Here is a 20,564-nt window from a genome sequence, read left to right as displayed (position 1 = left end):
ACATAAAACCTTCTCATCCATCCAGCTCTGTTTCATTGCTCTATCCTTAGATGGTTTACCCAGCCTCCTCGAGTTTATAGGAATCTTTATTCATGTCCAAACTCATCATAATCATCCTTGATTTGCTTAGAATTCACATAAGTGAGTGGAGTAGAAGCATGACAATAACGCTTTGTGCAGGAAATTAAAGGTAAGCCATCGGGCTTCCCTGGTGGCGCAGTGGTTGAGAGTCCGCCTGCTGATGCAGGGGACAAGGGTTCGTGCCCCGGTCCGGGAAGATCCCACATGCCGCGGAGCGGCTGGGCCCGTGAGCCATGGCCGATGAGCCTGTGCGTCTGGAGCCTGTGCTCCGCAATGGGATAGGCCACAACCGTGAGAGGCCCGTACAGCAGGAGAAAAAAAAAAAAAAAAAAAAAAAAAAAAGGTAAGCCATCTAGACTTTGTTTAAGAAATGAATGCAATTAGAGTCAGTATCATTTGCTGAAATAACTTCATCACCTACGAAAAATAACATCTATAAGTTTCACACAAAATGTACTGGTCTGATTACATAAAATTTCATGGTATTTTCCCAAAAAGGTAATAATATTAAAATTCAAATGCATTTTGCTTCAATTCCTTAACCTTGAGCAGTAAGTCACTGAAATATTTTTAGGCTTCTCCACAAGATGGGGCTACTCTCCAAGCAATTCTGTTGCTAAGCAGTGTGGCATTTTGAAAATGTTTGATTATAAAGTGTCACTCACGCTAGCTGTCTTGATAGGATGGCTCATTAACTGCACCTCTAGGAATCATTAATTAAGGTGAAGGATAGGGATTTCTAGCACCATTTGAGGAGCTGTAACTTCTCAGCCTCTGCTTGTTCATGCAATTGTCTTCGAGTCCAGGCTTGCATTCTACAGTCCCCAGTTCTCGACTTCACTAGGAAAGCCAGTGTGAAGGGCACTCTTCCATCTCTGCTCCCAGTGATCTGCACCTCCTTATTCCCTGATCCCCTCCGAACAAAATGCCATGCCTTCACGCAGACTATGGACACAAACAAAGCCGGTCTTGAGAAAGAGATGGACAAGAGTGAAGTAAACAACACCCCACGTGTGCAGAGGTGAGAGTCCAGGGTACTTGCCAGTCCTGAGTCTTGCCCTTTTCTCAAATCCAGCCTCCTTGCTGCCCACACTGTGATTCCCCAGGGCAACCCTGGCCACTTGGGCTTTAACCCTTCCCTGCTTTCATTGGTTTAGGTTTCTGCAACCAAAAGGATCCTAATCTATGCACGATATCACCATTAGAAGGAACCTTACAGGAAGCATTTACTAAAAAATATATGAAAATCCATAACCAATATTTATTTAGTTCCTTGATGGGCTCCCGTGAGCAGAATCTGGGCTAAACACACTAAACAAGGTCACTGAGTCCCACACTTTCAAGCGCCACCTTTCATCCGTTCAGCCTCACCTGTCTCTGAGGCTCTGGACCACCTGTTCTGGCCCAGCTGTGGCTTTGTATCCAACTCTGGGTGGGTGCTGACCACCTCTGCATACACACGGCCCACAACAGTTCTTGCTTCATTTCCAGACTGTATGCCCCTCACCTCCTGCCCAAGGTTTCCCTGTTGCCACAAGACACCTGGAATCTGCTTGTCACCCATGACGCACAACCAGAGAAAAAGGGAATTAATTAATGTCAATGAAGCAAACGTTCACCAGTGGGAAAGTACAGCACAAGGCAAGTTCTCCCTTCCCCCTCCTGCTGCATGGCCAGCCTCATGCTCCCAGTGGCCTCGTGGCGAAGAGTCCCACCAGACTGCTACCTGGAAGCATCCAGCTAAATAACACACCCTCCTATTGGTTTTCCCTCCTTCCTTACCTCACTCCTCTTTCCCTTCAACACCTGCTCTCCTGGGATCACACTCCTAACAAATTGGTAACACAAATCCATGCTCCAGCTCTGCATTTTTAGGGAACTCATTCCAAGATGTTCTTGATTTAAATGAGGTCTATGGTCAAGTTAGAAGCTGAACATGGTAGAGACGAAAAATTCCTGGCTAGTTTTCTTTTCAGTAACTGAAAATGCAATAGGATACTACAGTAACTGGACACGAGACATGAAGCAATTCATCCCCCTGTAAGTGGGTTACACTGAGCGTTGCCATAGTAACAGATCAGCAATCGATTTCCCACACAAGAGAATGAAGGGAAAGATCCTATTAGCAAATGAACTAAGTTTACTGCCTTGTTATATACCAGATATGAGCGAATTTAATGAGATGCTTCAATGGGACTTCTCAAATAATAACTACTTTGCCTGGAGAAGAATGAACACATCGTGATAAGCCCGTTACACAGAAACCAGAACTGAAAAAGGCCAGATTCAAGGAAGCCACTTCCTGGGCAGCCACTAGATGGAGAGCTTAACCATCCCTTGGATTCTTTACCTAAAAGAGACACTCCAGGCTTGGCTCTGCCCTTATTCGGGTTGTTAAGACTTTGCTATTTGACAAATAAAGATCTACTTGCAATAACCTGAGAATGTAAGAACTGTCTAAATTTAAAAAGTTGAGAATTGTTTTATTATAGATAACACAAAAGTAGGATAAACATAGAGCATAGAGAACATTTTAGCTGTCCAGTGGCTGTATTTTTTTCCTAGTGCTCCATTAGCTTCCTACTCTTTGGAGGGAGGCATTATTATAGTGTTTGATGAGGGCTTTGGCTTTGTTTTACTTTACTTTGAAGGGGTATCGGTGTTTGCTGGTTTTCTTTTTAATATTTTAATTTTATTGGAGTATAGTTGATCTACAATGTTGTTAGTTTCAGTTGTACAGCAAAATGATTCCGTTAAACACATACATGTATTCACTCTTTTAGATTCTTTTCTCACAGAGGTTATCACAGAATATTGAGTAGAGTTCCCTGTGCTATCCAGTAGGTCCTTGTTAGTCATCTATCTTATATTTTGTAGTGTGTGTGTGTTCATCCCAAGCTCCTGATTTATCCCTCCCCCTAACATTTCCCCTTTAGTAACCATAAGTTTGTTTTCGATACATATAAACCTGCTTCTATATTGTAAATAAGTTCATTTGTATTATTTATTAGATTTCACATATAAGTGACATATATTTGTCTTTCTCTTTCTGATTTACTTCCCTTAGTCTGATCATCTCTAGGTCCATTCATGCTGCTGCAAATGGCATTATTTCATTCTTTTTTATGGCTAATATTCCATTGTATACATATATACCACATCTTCATCCATTAGGTGTTTGCTGTTTAAATAAGGTGTTTTGATAACCAAAAAATATCGCCTAAAGAGCATTTCTCAAAGGAAGCCAGGATAAATGGAGGCCTGAGAAGATAGAAAGTGCTGGGAGCTGGGGTGCCAGTGGGTGGAGGACGTGATGCCTGCAGGTGGGAGCAGAGGCATAGGGATATTGTGATAACAACAGCATATTTTTTTTTTAATTATTAATGTGGGAAATAGTTTACGACAAAAATATTCCCAGCTTCATAATAAGAGATTCGTAAAATAACTTACTGTACAGGTATACGATGGAATTCGACACAGCCATGAAAAATCACGTTCAAGAGGCATTTTAGGGCTTCTCTGGTGGCGCAGTGGTTCAGAGTCCACCTGCCGATGCAGGCGGTCCAGGAGGACCCGGTCCAGGAGGATCCCGGTCCGGGAGGATCCGGGAAGATCCCACATGCCGCGGAGCGGCTGGTCCCGTGAGCCATGGCCGCTGAGCCTGCGCGTCCGGAGCCTGTGCTCCGCAACGGGAGAGGCCACAGCAGTGAGAGGCCCGCGTACCGCAGAAGAGGCATTTTAATGAAATTGAGATATGTTTATGATGTGTCATAAAATGAAAAGAAATAGGGCTCTGAAAGAGTATGAATCAATTTCTGTAAAAAAAAAACATTTTTAATTAGAAATAAATTACATATACATGTATGTGGGGACAGAGGGAGACACTATTGACAGTGATTATTTCTGAGACTGAGAGGTTGGCTTAATTATTTTTATGGGTTTTTTTTGCTTCTCTGTACTTCCTAGGTTTACCTCTGTCTTATTTTTACTTTAATTACTAGCATTACTCTCTACCTGGCCCTGTTCTAAGCACCTTATAAATAACAACTCACCAGATCCTCACAACTTACTTATGAAGTAGTTACTGTTACTTTCCCCATTTTTACAGGTTAAAACATCGATGCACAGGGAAGTCAAGTTACCTACTGGAGGTTACACAGCTAATGAGTGCTGGAGATAGGATTCAGACCCAGGAAATATGGCTCCAGATTCTGTGTTGTTAAACTAATTTTAAAAAGAGAGAGAGAGAGAGAGCGGATTTAAAAAAAAAAAAAGGAAGGAAGCAAAGAAGAAAGGGAGGAAACTGTTTGCCCCAAGGGAACAATACACGTTTGCTTTAAAAAAAAAAAAAAAATTTAAAAAAACCACTTAATGCCTCTAAAATTTTATTTTTAAAAGAAATCTGGTTTTTTTAACATCTTTATTGGAGTATAATTGCTTTCCAATGTTGTGTTAGTTTCTGCTGTATAACAAAGTGAATCTAAAAGGAAAAATATAAACTGAGAAAAACAGCTAACGTTGAAGTGGGTAATCCTAATAAATTCACTGCAGGAATTCAGAATCACGCGAGTAAACTGTCTTAAACAAGAGGCTCTTCATTTTCTTTTCTGAATACTTCGTGCTGGCAGCTCCCCTCTCACAGCACAACCAGCGTCCAGGGGCTGGATTTACCTCTCTACCCTAAACAAGTCTGGACCTTGCCTCTCCAGAGCATGCCTCAACCTGACCAGCACGAAAGTCATCATTTTTTTTTTTGAACCATGTAAAAGAAAACCAACTTGTAAAACAGAGGGAAAAGGCATAATACCCAAGCTGAAACTATGTCAAACCTTAAATATGAGTTCACACTCTTTAAGTTTGTCTTCTTCAAGACCAAGGTCTGAAAATGAACCAATGACATCTTGCCGCCCAAACCAACCAGCCAGTTGGGAGCCTGCTCTGCTGGGCTCTGTGTAAGAAGGGAAAGCGCTTGCTCGTCTGAACTGTTCCCTTTCCCCTAGATGCATGCCTTTCATGGGCTTTGGAGGACCCGAAGGAAAAGGGGAGAGGCGGAGGTGGAGGGGAGGAAAAGGGAGCACGAAGAATCCTGGAGGAATGAGGAAGAGGGTGAGAGAAAGGAGGGGAAGGAGAAGACAGAAAAGAGACGGGCAGGGTGCGGGAGCTCTTCGTTTTTCTACTACTGTGGTTGACATGGCGAGGAAGGGGTCACAGACATATGCTGAAACTCACAAAGCCTAAACACAAGAAGAGAACTATTTCTTTCTTATCCTCTGTCTCTAGGTGCAGACTTCAGGCAAATATCACCTGCAAAAAGTGGTGAATGGGTCCTTATCTCTAAAAACAGTCAGGATTAAATCTGGTAAAGAAGTTGGAGTGTTGGGGCTTCCCTGGTGGCGCAGTGGTTGAGAGTCCGCCTGCCGATGCAGGGGACACGGGTTCGTGCCCCGGTCCGGGAAGATCCCACATGCCAGGGAGCGGCTGGGCCCGTGAGTCATGGCTGCTGGGCCTGCGCGTCCGCAGCCTGTGCTCCGCAACAGGAGAGGCCACAACAGTGAGAGGCCCGTATACCACAAAAAAAAAAAAAAGAAAGAAAGGGCTTCCCTGGTGGCGCAGTGGTTGGGAGTCCGCGTGCCGATGCAGGGGACACGGGTTCGTGCCCCGGTCCGGGGAAGATCCCACATGCCACGGAGCGGCTGGGCCCGTGAGTCATGGCTGCTGGACCTGCGCGTCCGGAGCCTGTGCTCCGCAACGGGAGAGGCCACAACAGTGAGAGGCCCGCGGACAGCAAAAAAAAAAAAAAAAAAAAAAGTTGTTTGAGTGTTATATGTAACAAGCATTCAGCAAAATCCTTTATTTCACCACAATATCCTCCAGTACACAGAGCAGGGATTAACAGACTTTGTTAAAAAGTAATCCTACTATAAATAAAGCAAGTGCTGTTTAGGTGATGAAGACCCAAGCCCCAGAAGCTGCAAGGTAGCGTAACAAACCCCCAAGGAATGCCACAGATGTTCATTTGCTCATTCAGCTCACCCAGGTACCTAGCTTCCAGGAAACAGTTATTTTTTAAGTAGTCAAGGATTAAGTTGTTTTCAAATAATTGTTCAAAGGAGCTCTCTACTCCACAGAACGAACGGTTTGTCTGGTCTGCATCCACCAAAGATTGGCTGGGTGGTGGTTGCTACTTGAGCTGCAGGAACAGGAATTGCTGAGCTAAACTAAGCAGCTGTGAAGAGCCTGGAATTCTCCAATACCCCAATGTTCTGCACAAGATGACTGATTACCCCCACTCTCCCCCAATGAACACACTACTCCCACCATGTCCATCAGACCTCAATCAGAAAAATCCCCCCAGGGAATTCCCTGGCGGTCCAGTGGTTAGGACTCTGCACTTCCACTACAGGGGGCAACAGTTCAGTCCTTGGCTGGGGAACTAAGATTCCACAAGCCACAAGCCGTGCATCGAGACCAAAAATAAAAAATCCACCCAATTCCCAGATTACCCACAGAATTGCACATAGCACATTTAAGAAATCCAGAGGAGGATGGAGATAAAGGTGAGAATGAAGGAAAACCCATGATATCTCTTTTCAGAATTTCTGTATCACTGGTTTTTCGGGTTTGTTTTTTAATTTTATTTATTTATTTATTTTTGGCTGCGTTGGGTCTTCGTTGCTGCGCGCGTGGGCTTTCCCTAGTTGCAGTGAGCGGGGGCTACTCTTTGTTGTGGTGCGCGGGCTTCTCATTGCGGTGGCTTCTCTCGTTGCGGAGCACAGGCTCTAGGCACGTGGGCTTCGGTAGTTGTGGCTCGCAGGCTCTAAAGCGCAGGCTCAGTAGTTGCGGCGCATGGGCTTAGTTGCTCCACAGCATGTGGGATCTTCCCGGACCGGGGCACGAACCCGCGTCCCCTGCATCGGCAGGCGGACTCTCAACCACTGTGCCACCGGAGAAGCCCTATTAGCCATTTTTAAATCTTTATGGTAAATTTAAAATATTAGCTCACTGGGCATATATTACTACATAGTTACCAAAACATAACTAAAACTCCCAGGATGAAACTTAACCAACCTCTCCTAAACCAACTACCACTATGGAGGCCGCTAGGTAATGACCCAGTTACTTCTTCAGATGCCTTAATTATCCCAGAAACACCAAAGCTCTTTTTTGAGAAGTGGAAATCTATTTCTGTTATTCATTAACACCCTTAAAGTGTATATAAGCCAATGATAGGGAAATGGGGAGTCACAAACAGAGGGCATGACTAAGGTCCTCAAATGAAGGGCCAGTGGGCGCCTACTTTTTTCCTTAGCGGTGTCTGTCTACACATGCTTAGATTTAAAATGGAAATCTAGAATTCTAACAAAGATAAAATTAGGTCCCAAAGTCATTATGAACTTAATGAACAAATATAACCATGATGCCGACGCTACAACAGTTTCCTAAAGAAGTTAAATATGCTGTGCTTTCATTACTCTAAATTTTCTCTTTAAGCAGGTGGAACATATTTTCAAGGTAAATGAAGGGATTGGGCGGAGTTTCTCATTTTTAAGCTTCTAGGTCTCCGTAAGCCTGGGAAAAGGATACTAAATACCCAAGCGTTCTGAGATGAATTTTCTCAGCAAAAAGAAAATCAAATATTCCACCCGCTTTATTATCAACTGTGAAGGTAACAAAATAGAGATGACATAGAGTTTAGTCTCATGAAAAGACTACTCAGTTAATGAACCTTTATAATTGCCTAATCTACTCAGCATTGGGCTAGACACGGACAGACATAGGTGTTTCCCCTAATACCATAAGGGCAAAAATAAAATGAATCCTATAGTCCATCCTCAAAAAAAGTTTGAAAAGCATGAGCATGGCTACAAAAAGAGATTTGCTGCATGCGTGGTTCTGGAATCAGCTCTGCTAATTAACAGTCACACCCCCATGCAGTAAGGTACCCAGAAGCCAGCTGTGATGCCCTAGCCTCGAGGTCTAGATGAACCTGGCCGAGCACCCATTCCATGCCCTTTCCAAGACTTCAGTAGACCCCCAAGCTGCTGAAGGGCTCAAGATAACCCCAGCTCTGAGGTCCTTCCTCTCGGGGTCCAGATGTACAACGCAGTCCATTGCTCAAATTCTAGGAAACAACAAAGTAGCTTGTGAATAGAGCAGACCCCGTAGAGCAAGAGGGGGAAGACAGTTTCCCAATGAACCCCGGGCATTCCCACTCTCAGGCTCTCTGATCACCCCTCGCCTGGGGGATTTTCCCATGACTCTTCCACTGCACTTGACCCAGCTCCCATCTGCAGGCATCCCCCAGCCTTCTTCCAGCCTCCATCTCTCCTCCACCCTTCACCCACCCAGACAGCGAGCCTGCTGTAAGCTCCTCTCCTGGGTTGTTCTGGCTTTGCCCTCAGGTCTCATCTCCTATCTCTAGTGACTTAACAAGAGTTTGTTTTTCCCAAACAAAGACAATTTCCTCCCTCAAAAGGAATTCCGCCATTGATATCATTAATTATGTACACAGGCCTTCCTGGAAAAGTACTATCATCCGTTCTGAAATGGTCGAAATAATAGTATACATTAAAGAAAGGTAGACCTTTAAAATCATGACTATAAGAAGCTTCAGCAAAACAGTCATATCATGAAGAAAGACAGAAGAGTAGTATCGTGTCGTAAAATGACTCATTACGCATTACAAACATGAAAAGATACCTAACCCCAGACACAACAACTACGTATAATCAAAGTCTGCTATGACACGGAAAATAAGCTTAACCATTCTTCAGCATTACTAAAAGGAGCCACCATAGGGCTGACGGTCTTCGCCAGTCATAAACTTCAATGGAAAAGGAGTCGTAACCTAGTTGGAGAGCAAGGACCTCATTTGACAGCTCTTCGCCCAGCTCCGCCTCTTTGCTCCAAGACTGTTGCTGTCTGTCTGTTGCCCTTACCGCTTTGCCTGGAACATCTCTTCTCCCTGCATGGCTAGCTGTCCGCCTCCTTAGGTTCACTTGGAACAGCTGTGCAGGTTCATTGTCACAATCCATCTTCAGCAGCATCTGTCCATCACACATGAGTGGCAGCGAACCCGTATCAATGCAGGTAGGCTGACCACATGCCAGGACCTCCCGGTCGCACGCTCGTCCTCAGACAAGACTTGGAGTGGCTGATGGAGGCCAATTTCAGGCTTTGCCCATGCTGATTCCCCTGTGCTCTTCATGCATTTTGAGTAACCACATGCACTTTTTGCAGAGTCGGTTTTCATTTTAACTTGTTTAGGATTTTCAGCAGTGTTTGTCATGCTTGCCTCCCCAATGAGATGGTTAAACCTTTTTGAGAACAAAGACCCGTACCTTCAGTTTCTTTTACGTCCGCCACATTGCCTTGTAGAGCACAGCACATGTAACATGCTTTTTTCTTTAACTTTTTATTTTATATTGGAGTATAGTTGATTAACAATGCTGTGTGAGTCAGGTGTGTAGCAAAGTGATTCAGTTATACATATATATGTATCCTTTTTCAAATTCTTTTCCCATTTAGGTTGTTACATAATATTGAACAGAGTCACCTGTGCTATACAGTAGGTTCATTTAACAAATGATGCCCGATGCCCCACCACCAAAGCCAGCCCGAGGGAAAACTGGGACAAAGGCAAAATTAGTCTTTAGCCCCTTCCTTCCTTCCTTCCTTCCACCTCCTCTCTCCTTCTCCCCTCCCACCCTCCACCAGAGCCAAGAGCTCCCAAGTAACCCATTATAGCACTTACTTTCAGGCCAGTGTGGGGTGGATCTCGATTTAGTGGGGTCTGAGGTTTACTCAAATGGGGGGTTCCACATTAAGAAAAAGAAAACAGAATTATAAACACAAAATTAGGCATTAAAGTGAATATTTACCTAGAAAGAAAAAATAAACTATAACAAGTTACAAATTTTTTAAGGCTGGTAACACAAAAGCCAGGAAATAAGTAACAGACTATTTGTACTAATTTCCTGGAAGACTTCTATGTCAAAATAGATATACATAGAGATAGACAGGGATATGGTTTTGGCCGAAAACTCTTTGATCTCCTCTTCTTACAACAACTTTGCAATGTCTCCTATAGAGTGAATACAAAGATAATTTAGCCCTTCCTCCAGCAGGGATGATTGAAATTTGTCTTTTATTATGGAGAGACGGGGTACTCAAAACATGCAAGTTCCCAGATGGAGGTACTGGCTAGGTACAGTTTACAGGTTTGTACCCTACAAACACAGGAATTTTGATCAACTCTATTTTGCATAATTTCTATCATAAAGGAAAAAAATGTATACTGTGTTTACAATTATATTATTACGTTATCAAGAACAGTCATGACAGAAGAGAAATTGCATTTTTGAACAGACATTGATGAGAACCCAATCTTCTGCTTTGGGCACATTTGGTGATTAAGTGTTTTTCCTAGAGTAGCTTCTGGCTCATCCATTTCAAACCTGGTTTCTCCTCCATGGAGCCCATCCTTCCAAGCTGGGCGCCACAGAACACCTTCACATTGAACATGACCCCAGTCCTGGACCTTTAGGTCATGAATCTGGCCAAGTGGACACAGCAGGAGGAATGCATGGCAGAGACATATAGCAAAATATATTTGTGCTAGCTCTTTGATATATCCCCGCAAACCTACAGGAAATGTTTTCTCAACTCAGCTTCTCCTTGCATCTTAAAAATGCCTGTTGCCATTCCAACTTCACCCAAGAACAGGGCAAGTTGAATGAAGGTGAAGTTAAAATGGAAGGAGACTTACTCAGTTCTTCACCAATGGTAGTTAAGATATCTTACTTCTGCAAATTGTACAAAAACGTACATCCATTGAACACATTCCTGGGTCCTCCCCGTGCAAGTGGGGGGCCTGAAACCTAACCTTCATTAGTTTCACTGTAAACCACTTCTAGACTATCCTCACTAAGCTGGGAAAATGAATAACATTTATTAAGTGCCTTATCTCACACTGTATTTTACATTTACTAACTCATTTCATTCTAAACATTATCTTGTGAGGAAGGTAATATTTCCATTTTATTGATGAAAACATTGAGGTGCATGGAAGTTTCTCAGGGGACATCCAAAACAACTACTGCCATGACTGCTTCCAGTGAGGGAGCTAGTAGACAGGACTGGGATAAAGACATGCTTTAAATTGTTGATGTCATTTGAGGGGTTTTTTATTTTCCACGACTATTGACTACTTCTTAAATTTAAAACTATATATTTTAAAGAAAAAAAATAAGAATTCATACTAAAAGGGAAATTACTAATAATAGACTGATGCATTTTATCACTGTTATGTGTTGAAGTGTGTCCCTCCCAAAAAAGGTATGTTGAAGTCCCCCAAGACCTCAGGATATGACCTTATTTGGATATAGGGTCCTTGCAAATTGTACCAAGTTAAGACCAGGTCATTGGGATGGGCCCTAGTCCAATAAAACTGGTGTCCTTATGAGAGGTGGGCATTCTTCCCATTGAGAGGTGGGGTCTCTGCCCTCAAAATGAGGAGGGAGGAAGTTGTGACTGTTTGGACCACAGCAGAAGTAACTCCCGTGTTTAGGTCATAAAGGTGATGCAGCTTCTACCTTGGCCTCTGGAATTCTCCTCTTGGATGCTCTCGGCCACTATGAAAGCAGCCAGCTTCCCTGAGACCGCCTTGCTGTGAGGAAGCCTATGCAGAGAGAAACCGACCAGGCAGGGCTGGGTCTCAAACTAGCCGTGTCTGACCTAAGACACAGGCAGAGAGAGAGACGCCCGTCCAGTTCCTGCTACACCAGCGCCCCAAACGCCATAGGAGGGACCCTCAAGCCAGAGCCACCCAGCTGAGCCCAGTCCTGGCTTCCTGACCCACAGAAATTGGAAGAGGTAATACGCTTGTTGCTATTTCAAGCCACTAACTTTGGGGGTGACCTGATGTGCAGCATGATAACCAGGAGAACCTCCAACTTTCCAGAGCTTCCACTCTCACCTGAAAGGAAATGCTTCTCATGTTGCTGCTTGGTGTCTATCTAAACATCATGTACTGTGAAGCAGGCATGTCAAATCCAAGTCAAGGTTCCTCCTGGCCCAGCCGGTCCTTATCTGAAAGGTAACAGCCACCTTTCTGCCAAGATGTCTCCTGAGTCCCCAACACAGCCCCTGACACTTGGTCGACCCTCTTCTGGGAAGGCTGCCAGCGTCGGGGATGACTGCTCCCTCTGGGCCAGAACTTGCTTTGCTTCTTTGTAATGAGCAATGACATGGACACCCCAGGACACCAATGCATCACAAACTCTTAGTCTTTACCCAAATAAGCTAAACAATGTTCAGAAGTAGCCCACCCAGCTTTCAGCCCTCCAAGAGTAAGATTTTTAAATTTTTTCCAATGTCCAAGCAGTCCAAGGAAGTCTATGACCACTCCCTTGGGGACGGGTGCAGGAGGCTTCGCCCACATCCCACAGCCAAGCCCTGTTGGCCCAACCTGGAGGCTGCTTCAAGAAAGGAAGACATTCTGACTCTTCATATTATCTCCCCTGGGGCAGAAATGTTGGCCCATGGGAACCCGATCATAATTCTACCACCCCATCTGGGGTAGGAGCAATGGCAGGCTTTCTCTAAATGGCCTTATTAAAATAGCATAACCTCTGGGCAGGCATAAACTTTGTCAGGAATCTGACAAGCATCACATGTTCACCCTCCTTTCTCAATATGTATAATCCACCTCCTGCAAGACAGGCCCAAATCACTTACCCAAGTTACTCAAAACCAGGAGGCAGCAGTCACAATTTGTTCACCTCATCTTGTCCCCAAAGAAAAGGGGAGAATAATCATTAATTGTGTAGTGAGTGTTAGGGGAACTTCAAAACCATCAAGGGCAATTTGAGAAAAGGGTCCACGGGAAAGCATGAGATACATACTGTAGGAGGGGAAGTAGGGGAAGGGAGGGAGGGAGGAAGGAGGAGAGAAGCAAGAAGAGATGAAGGAACAAAGTGAGGGGCAGGGGAGGAAAAATGGAGACAGAAAAGAAAGTCAAATTCCCCAGAGCCCTTCCACAGTACTCCAAACACAGCAGGTACTTAAGGCAATGTGTTTTGAATTGAACCAAACTGCTCAAGTATCCTCTAATTCTATCTTTCCTACCCCAGCCTGACTCTCGAAGCATTTTCTCTAGAGAGAAGTTAATACGGAAAGAAAGCATTCATTCAGATTCTAACCAACAAACCACCCATGGGACCTGGTGATGGGGTGGGCCTGGCCCTGAGGGGAGGGGACACCTGGATCCAGGCATCATCTTGAATGCTGACGCCCCCTCCCTGGTGGGCAGTTTACTCTCAAGCTGAAGCTCTTGATTTTTATTCATGAACAAGGTAAGGAACCAGTAGTTGTTCCAGCCTTTTTCTGTCTTTTTGTTAAAAGTAAGGCTACAAAGAGTAAAGCCAAATGCAAACAACAGAGAGGTATAAATAAACAGCCTTGGTGCTCAGTGCCAGGAAAGAGCTTAGCATGACTAAAAGAGAAAATGTAACAGGTAAACTTCATCCTGACATTTCTCCTGCAGCGGGAACCAATTCCTCGAAATAGCCCTATTCATAGCAGCCTTTTTCTAATGCTATACTAGCCTCAGGGAAGGGAGATGAACAGCGGCTCCTCTACCCTCCCCAGGGAATTGAAAGCTCCCCAACCGTCACATTTCCCAGCTGTAACAATTTATATGTCTCAGTGTCCTCTTGCTTTTACTTTTCCTAAATAATGTAACCACAGAAATCCATATTGAAACTGGGCAGGAACTTGTGGGGCCCTTCTGGGTACAAAAGACCCTCCGTGTCCCCCATTTCTTGTTTGTAGAAAAGGCTTTAGTCTCCTAGCCCTTCCCTGAGTTCCAAAGAGCAGACTTAAGCAGTTACTAATTAGGGAAGTGAGGGAATGCAGAAACAAAGGAAAAACAGTCAAGCAAGAAAAGTAATGACACCTAAAACAGAGTCCTGTCCCTCCTCAAGGGATATTCATAACCATCTGACACGTATCTTTGAATTGTTCTGCAGAAACTAAGGTGGAGGAGGATGGAGGATGGAGGATGGTGACTACAAGTGGAGGACGGTGACTACATGCTGACCGCAAGCACGCAGATCCCAGACTGGTTGGAACCAGAAGGCTGATGATTAAGATTCCCTGCACATCACCCTGTTACCTCACCGCCAACGAATCAGAAGAAAATCCATGAGCTGCATCCCTCACCCCAACTGTTGCCTTTAAAAACCCTCCCCTGAGGGGCTTCCCTAGTAGCGCAGTGGTTGAGAGTACGCCTGCCGATGCAGGGGACGCGGGTTCGTGCCCCGGTCCGGAAAGATCCCATATGCCGCGGAACGGCTGGGCCCGTGAACCATGGCCGCTGAGCCTACGTGTCCGGAGCCTGTGCTCCGCAACGGGAGAGGCCCCAGCAGTGAGAGGCCCATGTACCGCCAAAAAAAAAAAAAAAACCCCCCCTGAAAGCCATCAGGGAGTATATATATATATTTAACAATATGTTTGCATTTTACTTAAGTATATAATTTAAATATATACCGATAATTTATATTTAAATATATAAATATTTACAGATTTACCATATGTATATTCATTATGAAAAATTTTAAAGGGAAAAAAAGAAAACTAAAATCCTTTTTAATGCCACCAGCCAGAGATCAATATTTTGGTATATGTCCTTTTAGTCTGTTTTCTATACATATTTACATACCCTTTTTATTTTTATAAAATTGGAATGATATTGTTTTAGTGGCCTACTTTTTTCAGCCTTAAATTGAGCATAATTAATAAAACATAAGAATATGCTATAAGGCTAATAGCCATATTTTTATATTCTTACAGAGTTAAACTTGATAAATTTATGTAAGATTATATAATATATGGATTTTAAATTAAGGAATACAAAAAAGACATTGGTTTATAGGTATCAGCAGTTGCAATGCCATCTGTCATTTCAGGGTCTGTTTTTCTGGACAGAAAATGGGTAAAAGAGTCACTAAAAAGATTAAAGTGGGGGCTTCCCTGGTGGCGCAGTGGTTGAGAGTCCGCCTGCCGATGCAGGGGACACGGGTTCGTGCCCCGGTCTGGGAAGATCCCACATGCCGCGGAGCGGCTGGGCCCGTGAGCCATGGCCGCTGAGCCTGCGCGTCCGGAGCCTGTCCTCCGCAACGGGAGAGGCCACAACAGTGAGAGGCCCGCGTAACGCATAAAAAAAAAAAAAAAAAAAAGATTAAAGTGGGGCTTCCCTGGTGGCGCAGTGGTTGAGAATCCGCCTGCCGAAGCGGGGGGCATAGGTTCGTGCCCCGGTCGGGGGAAGATCCCACATGCCGCGGAGCGGCTGGGCCCGTGAGCCATGGCCGCTGAGCCTGCGCGTCCGGAGCCTGTGCTCCGCAACAGGAGAGGCCACAACAGTGAGAGGCCCGCGCACCGCAAAAAAAAAAAAAAAAAAAAAAAGATTAAAGTGAACTAACGAGTATTTGTCTTAATGAAACACAAGGTAGATATACTGTAAATTCCAAGTATTTATTGTAAGGTCCGTTGGCCCCGGGTGAAAGGAGGCCCGGGGGGGCGGGGGGCGCGGTGTAAAAGAAAACATCGACCAGTATGAGGTAGGAGAGGCATTGGGACATAACGACCTCACCTGTTCTGGGAATCAACAAGAGACTCTAACTTCCAGCCCAGAAAACAATGGGGCTGACGGGAAGGGAAAATGGGCTTACGCCCCACAACAGACCAACCAACACCTAGCCCTGCTGTATCCTCACCAAATAAGGAATTACCCTGTATAGCAAACCACCCCCTCCTCTTGCAAGCCGCCTTCTGCTTTTACCGCAGTAAAAATCCCCCTCATCCAGTACTGGACGCGACTTCTCTGGCCCCTTTCTCTCGGACCAGTGAACCTCGCCCGGGAGCGCTCCCTAATAAAGCTCACTTGAAGCTTTCCTCTGTTTCGCGGTGCCGTTTGTTAAGATCCGACCTTACATTTATGACATGTTATATGAAAATAAGATATTAATATGAGTCTACCATAGCAAGATGCTCACAAGAATAAAACAGGTGATTTTCTGCAAGGTAAATATCTACAGAGGGGAGGAAAACGTTGAAGTATTATATATATAAACTATATACATTGCTCTTAAGTCAGTAATACAATTATGTTTATTAAATCATGGCAGGATGCATATTTTATTGATTAGCATAATATATTCCTATTGTAATACAGTTACAGATAGTGTAAATGATAAAATGTATAATGCAACCACAGAAATCTATATTGAAACTGAGTAGGACCTTGCCGGGCCCTCCTGCGTACATAAGCCCCTCCGTGTCCCTAGTTTCTTGTTTGTAGAAAAAGCTTTACTCTCCTAGACGTTCCCTGAATTCCAAAGAGCAGGAATCACTTTTGGAGATAAATGCAAAAACAAGTACCTGGACTTTTTTTTCCACTCCACAATATTCATTTAAGAGAGCGAGCAAAGCCAAATGAAGCGAACGCTGATTTAAATGCAGAGTTCGTTTCCGGCCCTTTCTCACCTGCTGTGCACTCAGGCAAGAGTAAAAGACACCAGGAAACTGCCCAATGGGGCTTCCTCTGCACCTCACCCCTCTCCCTCTCTCCAAGGAAACTAAACACTGGCTTTTGTCCAAACCCAAGGGCTAATGAGAGCTAGTTACAGCCAACAACTTCCCACAAGGGCTGCCTCCGCCACACCTGGACCTATCTGATGCTCGCTATGGGTCAAGGGTTGCTTGGGTCCACGACGCAGCCCACTAGTGGCCTTTCCGCAGCAACTTGAAGATAAAGGGGAGAGGTGGTCCCCGAACCTAGGCTTTTGTATTTTATGAGTGCCCTGGCCTCCTGAGCAAAACACGCCAAACTCAAAACCCGGCAACTCCAGCCCCTCAGGCTCACGAAGGCGCTTTCAGGACCCACGCCCTGAAGCTGAAGCCCGCAACCGAAGCCCACCCCGCCCGTGCGCGGACCCCGTGGAGCCGCGAGCACCCGGCAGCTGGGAGGCCGCGCATGTGCCGGGGCGGGGCGGGGTGAGCGTGGGAGCCGCGCGGAGCGAGCACGCACAGTACCAGCTTGTCCATGGCGCTGCCCTCCGGCGCTCCGCGGGGACACGCCACGGGTGGGGGCCAGCCGGCCCGCGCTTCTCCCCGGCGTCCGCTCGGGCTGCTTCTCGCTCCGCTCACCGGGCTGTTTGCGGCTCGGGCGGTCGCCGTGGCGACGAGCTTTGCTCCGCCTAGACCGGGTTCCCTCCTCCCTCTCCGGGTGCTCCAGCGCCTCCCCGGGCTCGGGGGTCCAGAGGCGCTTACGCCGCGGCGAGCTCGCCGCCGGCTCCCGGAGAGCGGAAATCCAGAGGTTTCGGCTGCCGAGCCCCAGATGCCATTTCTTGGCTGCTTTCTGTCCAGTTTCGGTTGGCTCTGAGCTGAATGTTCCTGCTAGCATCAACCAAGTCCCCTTGTTTGGAGTGTCTCTTCTGAATGTTACGTTTCTAGCTTCAGGAGAAAATTTTTCAAAATGAGATTTAGAATGCTTCAACTTTAATTCGCACATCTTCCCACAGTCTTGACTCATACTTCGGTTCCTCTCGTTGTGTCCTTGTCAGGTATCTTCACAGCTGATTCTTCAGCCTAAAGCTCACTGGAAATGTATAACCTTGAGTTTTAACCTGGAGGTGACAATTTCCTAAATGTTGTCTACCTGTCAGAACAGTAGCTGCATTGGCATGTGTGAAGATTCCAGGAACTTTGCCCTAAACGACTTTACAAAGGAGAATATAAATATTTTATCTCTGCAAATTGTCCTTTGTCAGTGGGACTAGGTCTGACCGTTAGAAATATGTTTGCCACATGTGTCCGTTTATAGCTCTAGGAGCCACATTTTTAACAAGTAAAAAGAAACAGGTGAAATTATTTTAGGAATGTTTCATTTAACCCTATATATCCAAAATATTATTTCAACATGTTATCAATATAACAATTATTCGTGAGATATTTTAGATTCTTTTTATCAGCTGTAACCGAGCCAGACCCTATGGGGCCTTCCTGGGACAGGCCTTCCCCCATATCCTCTGCTTTAGCTCCTCTCTGAAGTACCTACGCAGCCATATCTGATGCACGTTTCCTGAGTTGTTCTGCAGATGTGAACCACGAACTTGCGTTAACTATACTACATCCTCAAATTTTTATGTGTATTTTACACGAACAGTAGGTTTCAGATCAGACCGGTCTCATTTCAAATGCTCAATAGTTAATATGACTGCTGGCTGCTGTATTAAACAGTTCAAATCTACTAGACTATAAATTCTAGGGAGACCAGCTCCAAGTCTTCATGGGAAGGAGAAGATTGCATCTGTTCATAAGGGCTACTAAATACCGATTGTTCAAATTCTTACTAGGAAAAAAACCATGAAGCAGTACAAACTCTAAACACTCTTCAGAAACTAAGAAAATATTAAATGACTTTTTTGGTTCTAGGGAGTGTCATCATCCCGTTTCTCTCAGTAGCATATTGTCAGAGTTCGTTGTGCACCCAATAATCACCTTGGAAGATTTAAAACCAGGCCCTCAAGAAAAGAGTTATTCTTTTCACAGAGATGAAAACTCAGCTTGGCCAGGAAAGACAGCCCAGGAAAAGAGGGTGTCTGTAGTGGGTAAGTGTGAGAATGGGAAATAAGAGGTAACACTCTTCTAGGTCATGATTGTGAGTTAAATCATATCTGAAGACACCCTCTAAACTTGGCCATTATCACTATTATCACTATATTACAGAGGAGACAGAGAGTTCCCCAGGACCATAACCAGAAAGAGGCTGTGAGCCCTGAAACTTGACTCCATCTGGTGTTTAAGCTCTGGACTATACAGGCACCTCAGATACATTGCAGGTTCAATTCCAGGCCACCGCAATACAGCAACTACTGCAATAAAGTGAGTCACATGAATTTTTTGGTTTCTCAGTGCATAGAAAACTTATGTCTGTGCCATACTGTGGTCTATTAAATGTGCGATAGTATTATGTCCAAACAGTGTACATACCTTAGTTTAAAAATACTTCATTGCTAAAATATGCTAACCATCATCTGAGCCTTCAGCCATTTGTAATCTTTTTGCAATAGTAACACAAAAGATCACCGGTCACAGATCACCCTAACAAATATAATAATGATGAAGAAGTCTGAAATATTTTGAGAATTACCAAAACGTGACACAGAGACACCAAGTGAGTAAAAGCTGTTGGAAAAATTGTGCTGTTAGATTTGCTCCACACAACGTTGCCATAAACCTTCACTTTGTAAAAAAAAACACTATCTGCGAAGCCCGATAAAGCAAAGAGCAATAAAACTAGGTATGCCTGTATTGAGGTGACAGAAGGTGAAGGTGAGGGGCTAGCAGGAGAGAGGGGCACCTCCAGAAATGATGACACATCAACACAAGTCTGGCTGATTTCAGAAAGAAAGCCAGAGCTAACACTTTCAAAACAGTCCTGTAGTTCCCTGGTCTGTACCATCTTAGGCAAAACTGTGAACTAGATATTTTTGTCTTTGGTCTTCTCTTCCTGCTAAAATTTCTTCTTTGCTTTCAGAGAGGTATACATTGTTCAGGATCCCCAAGCTAGAGCACACCTCCTTGGGTCTGGCCTGAGTCCCAGACCTTCCCTAGCTATAGGGGTCCATAACTTCCTGCCTGGGGCACCACCCTCAGAGACTGCCCTTCTGGCTTCCTAATAGTCTAGATTAATCCCAGCAGTTAGTTGTTGCTGGGCAGATAGCTATCTCAGCCCGTTCTCGGGCCCCTCCTGCACCTGTTCTCTTAGACTTGATCCTCTGGAGATGGAGTCAGCCCAGTGATAGGAACCTTGAGTGAGATGACAGGGTGGCAGGGAAGATGCTTGAGCCAGAGGACCCTGCAGGTTCCTTAGGTCCTGCCCTCTCTGACCATGGCTGGAAATAACCCCACCATTGAAGGAATTGGGCAAATCTGCTTTAAGGAAAATAATTCAATTCTTTTCCCTAAAAATTTTTAAAGTAAACCTCAAACTAAAATCCCCACTTAAATTGGTCTTTTAACGAGAGATTTATCCTTGGTGCTTCTGTTGCCCAACACACAGTAGGTGTTCAAAAAACAGCTCTTGAATTTAAGAAAACCAAATGAATGAACATGTAGCAATTTATTTATTGTCCACCCACACAGAATCAAAGACACCAAGACTAATTACATAGAATCATGAAATTTCAGATCTGACAATAACTAATGTAGATCACAATTTTATTGTATAGAAAAGATTATCACTGTATGGAAAAGAAAACAAAGACCAACTTGTCAGAGGCCACAAAGCTGTGTAATAACTGAGACAGGACTAGAAACCAAGTCTCCTTTTTTGTACTGTGTTTTATAATCTATTTCAAGACTTAAAAATTATACAGTTTTTTTCCCCCACATGTGATTTTCAAAATCACAATGCTTTA

At 44.6% G+C, this 20,564-nt stretch overlaps 1 protein-coding gene across 13 annotated transcripts in view; it reads right to left on the bottom strand.

Annotated features, from left to right (window-relative positions):
* The window catches only part of DNAH5 (dynein axonemal heavy chain 5), a 262,069-nt gene extending 244,267 nt beyond the window's left edge, over positions 1-17,802 (bottom strand). For 5 of the 13 annotated variants that reach the window (XR_004349091.1, XR_004349092.1, XM_032625860.1 and 2 more), the window contains exon 1: positions 17,171-17,797. Coding sequence is in view for 9 of the 13 variants with exons in the window: in XM_032625860.1 (XP_032481751.1) it covers positions 17,171-17,674 (504 nt within the window). In the remaining 4 variants the exon portion in view is untranslated. Of the gene's footprint in view, positions 1-3,531; positions 3,589-17,170 lie in introns of those variants that run through there. The other 8 variants (XM_032625870.1, XM_032625868.1, XM_032625862.1 and 5 more) reach the window with 6 other exon arrangements.
* Between the last annotated feature and the right edge of the window lie 2,762 nt (positions 17,803-20,564).

The sequence above is a fragment of the Phocoena sinus genome, chromosome 3 (genome assembly GCF_008692025.1).
Source record: "Phocoena sinus isolate mPhoSin1 chromosome 3, mPhoSin1.pri, whole genome shotgun sequence".
Classification (NCBI taxonomy): domain Eukaryota; kingdom Metazoa; phylum Chordata; class Mammalia; order Artiodactyla; family Phocoenidae; genus Phocoena; species Phocoena sinus.
This window is presented reverse-complemented; position numbering and strand designations above follow the sequence as displayed.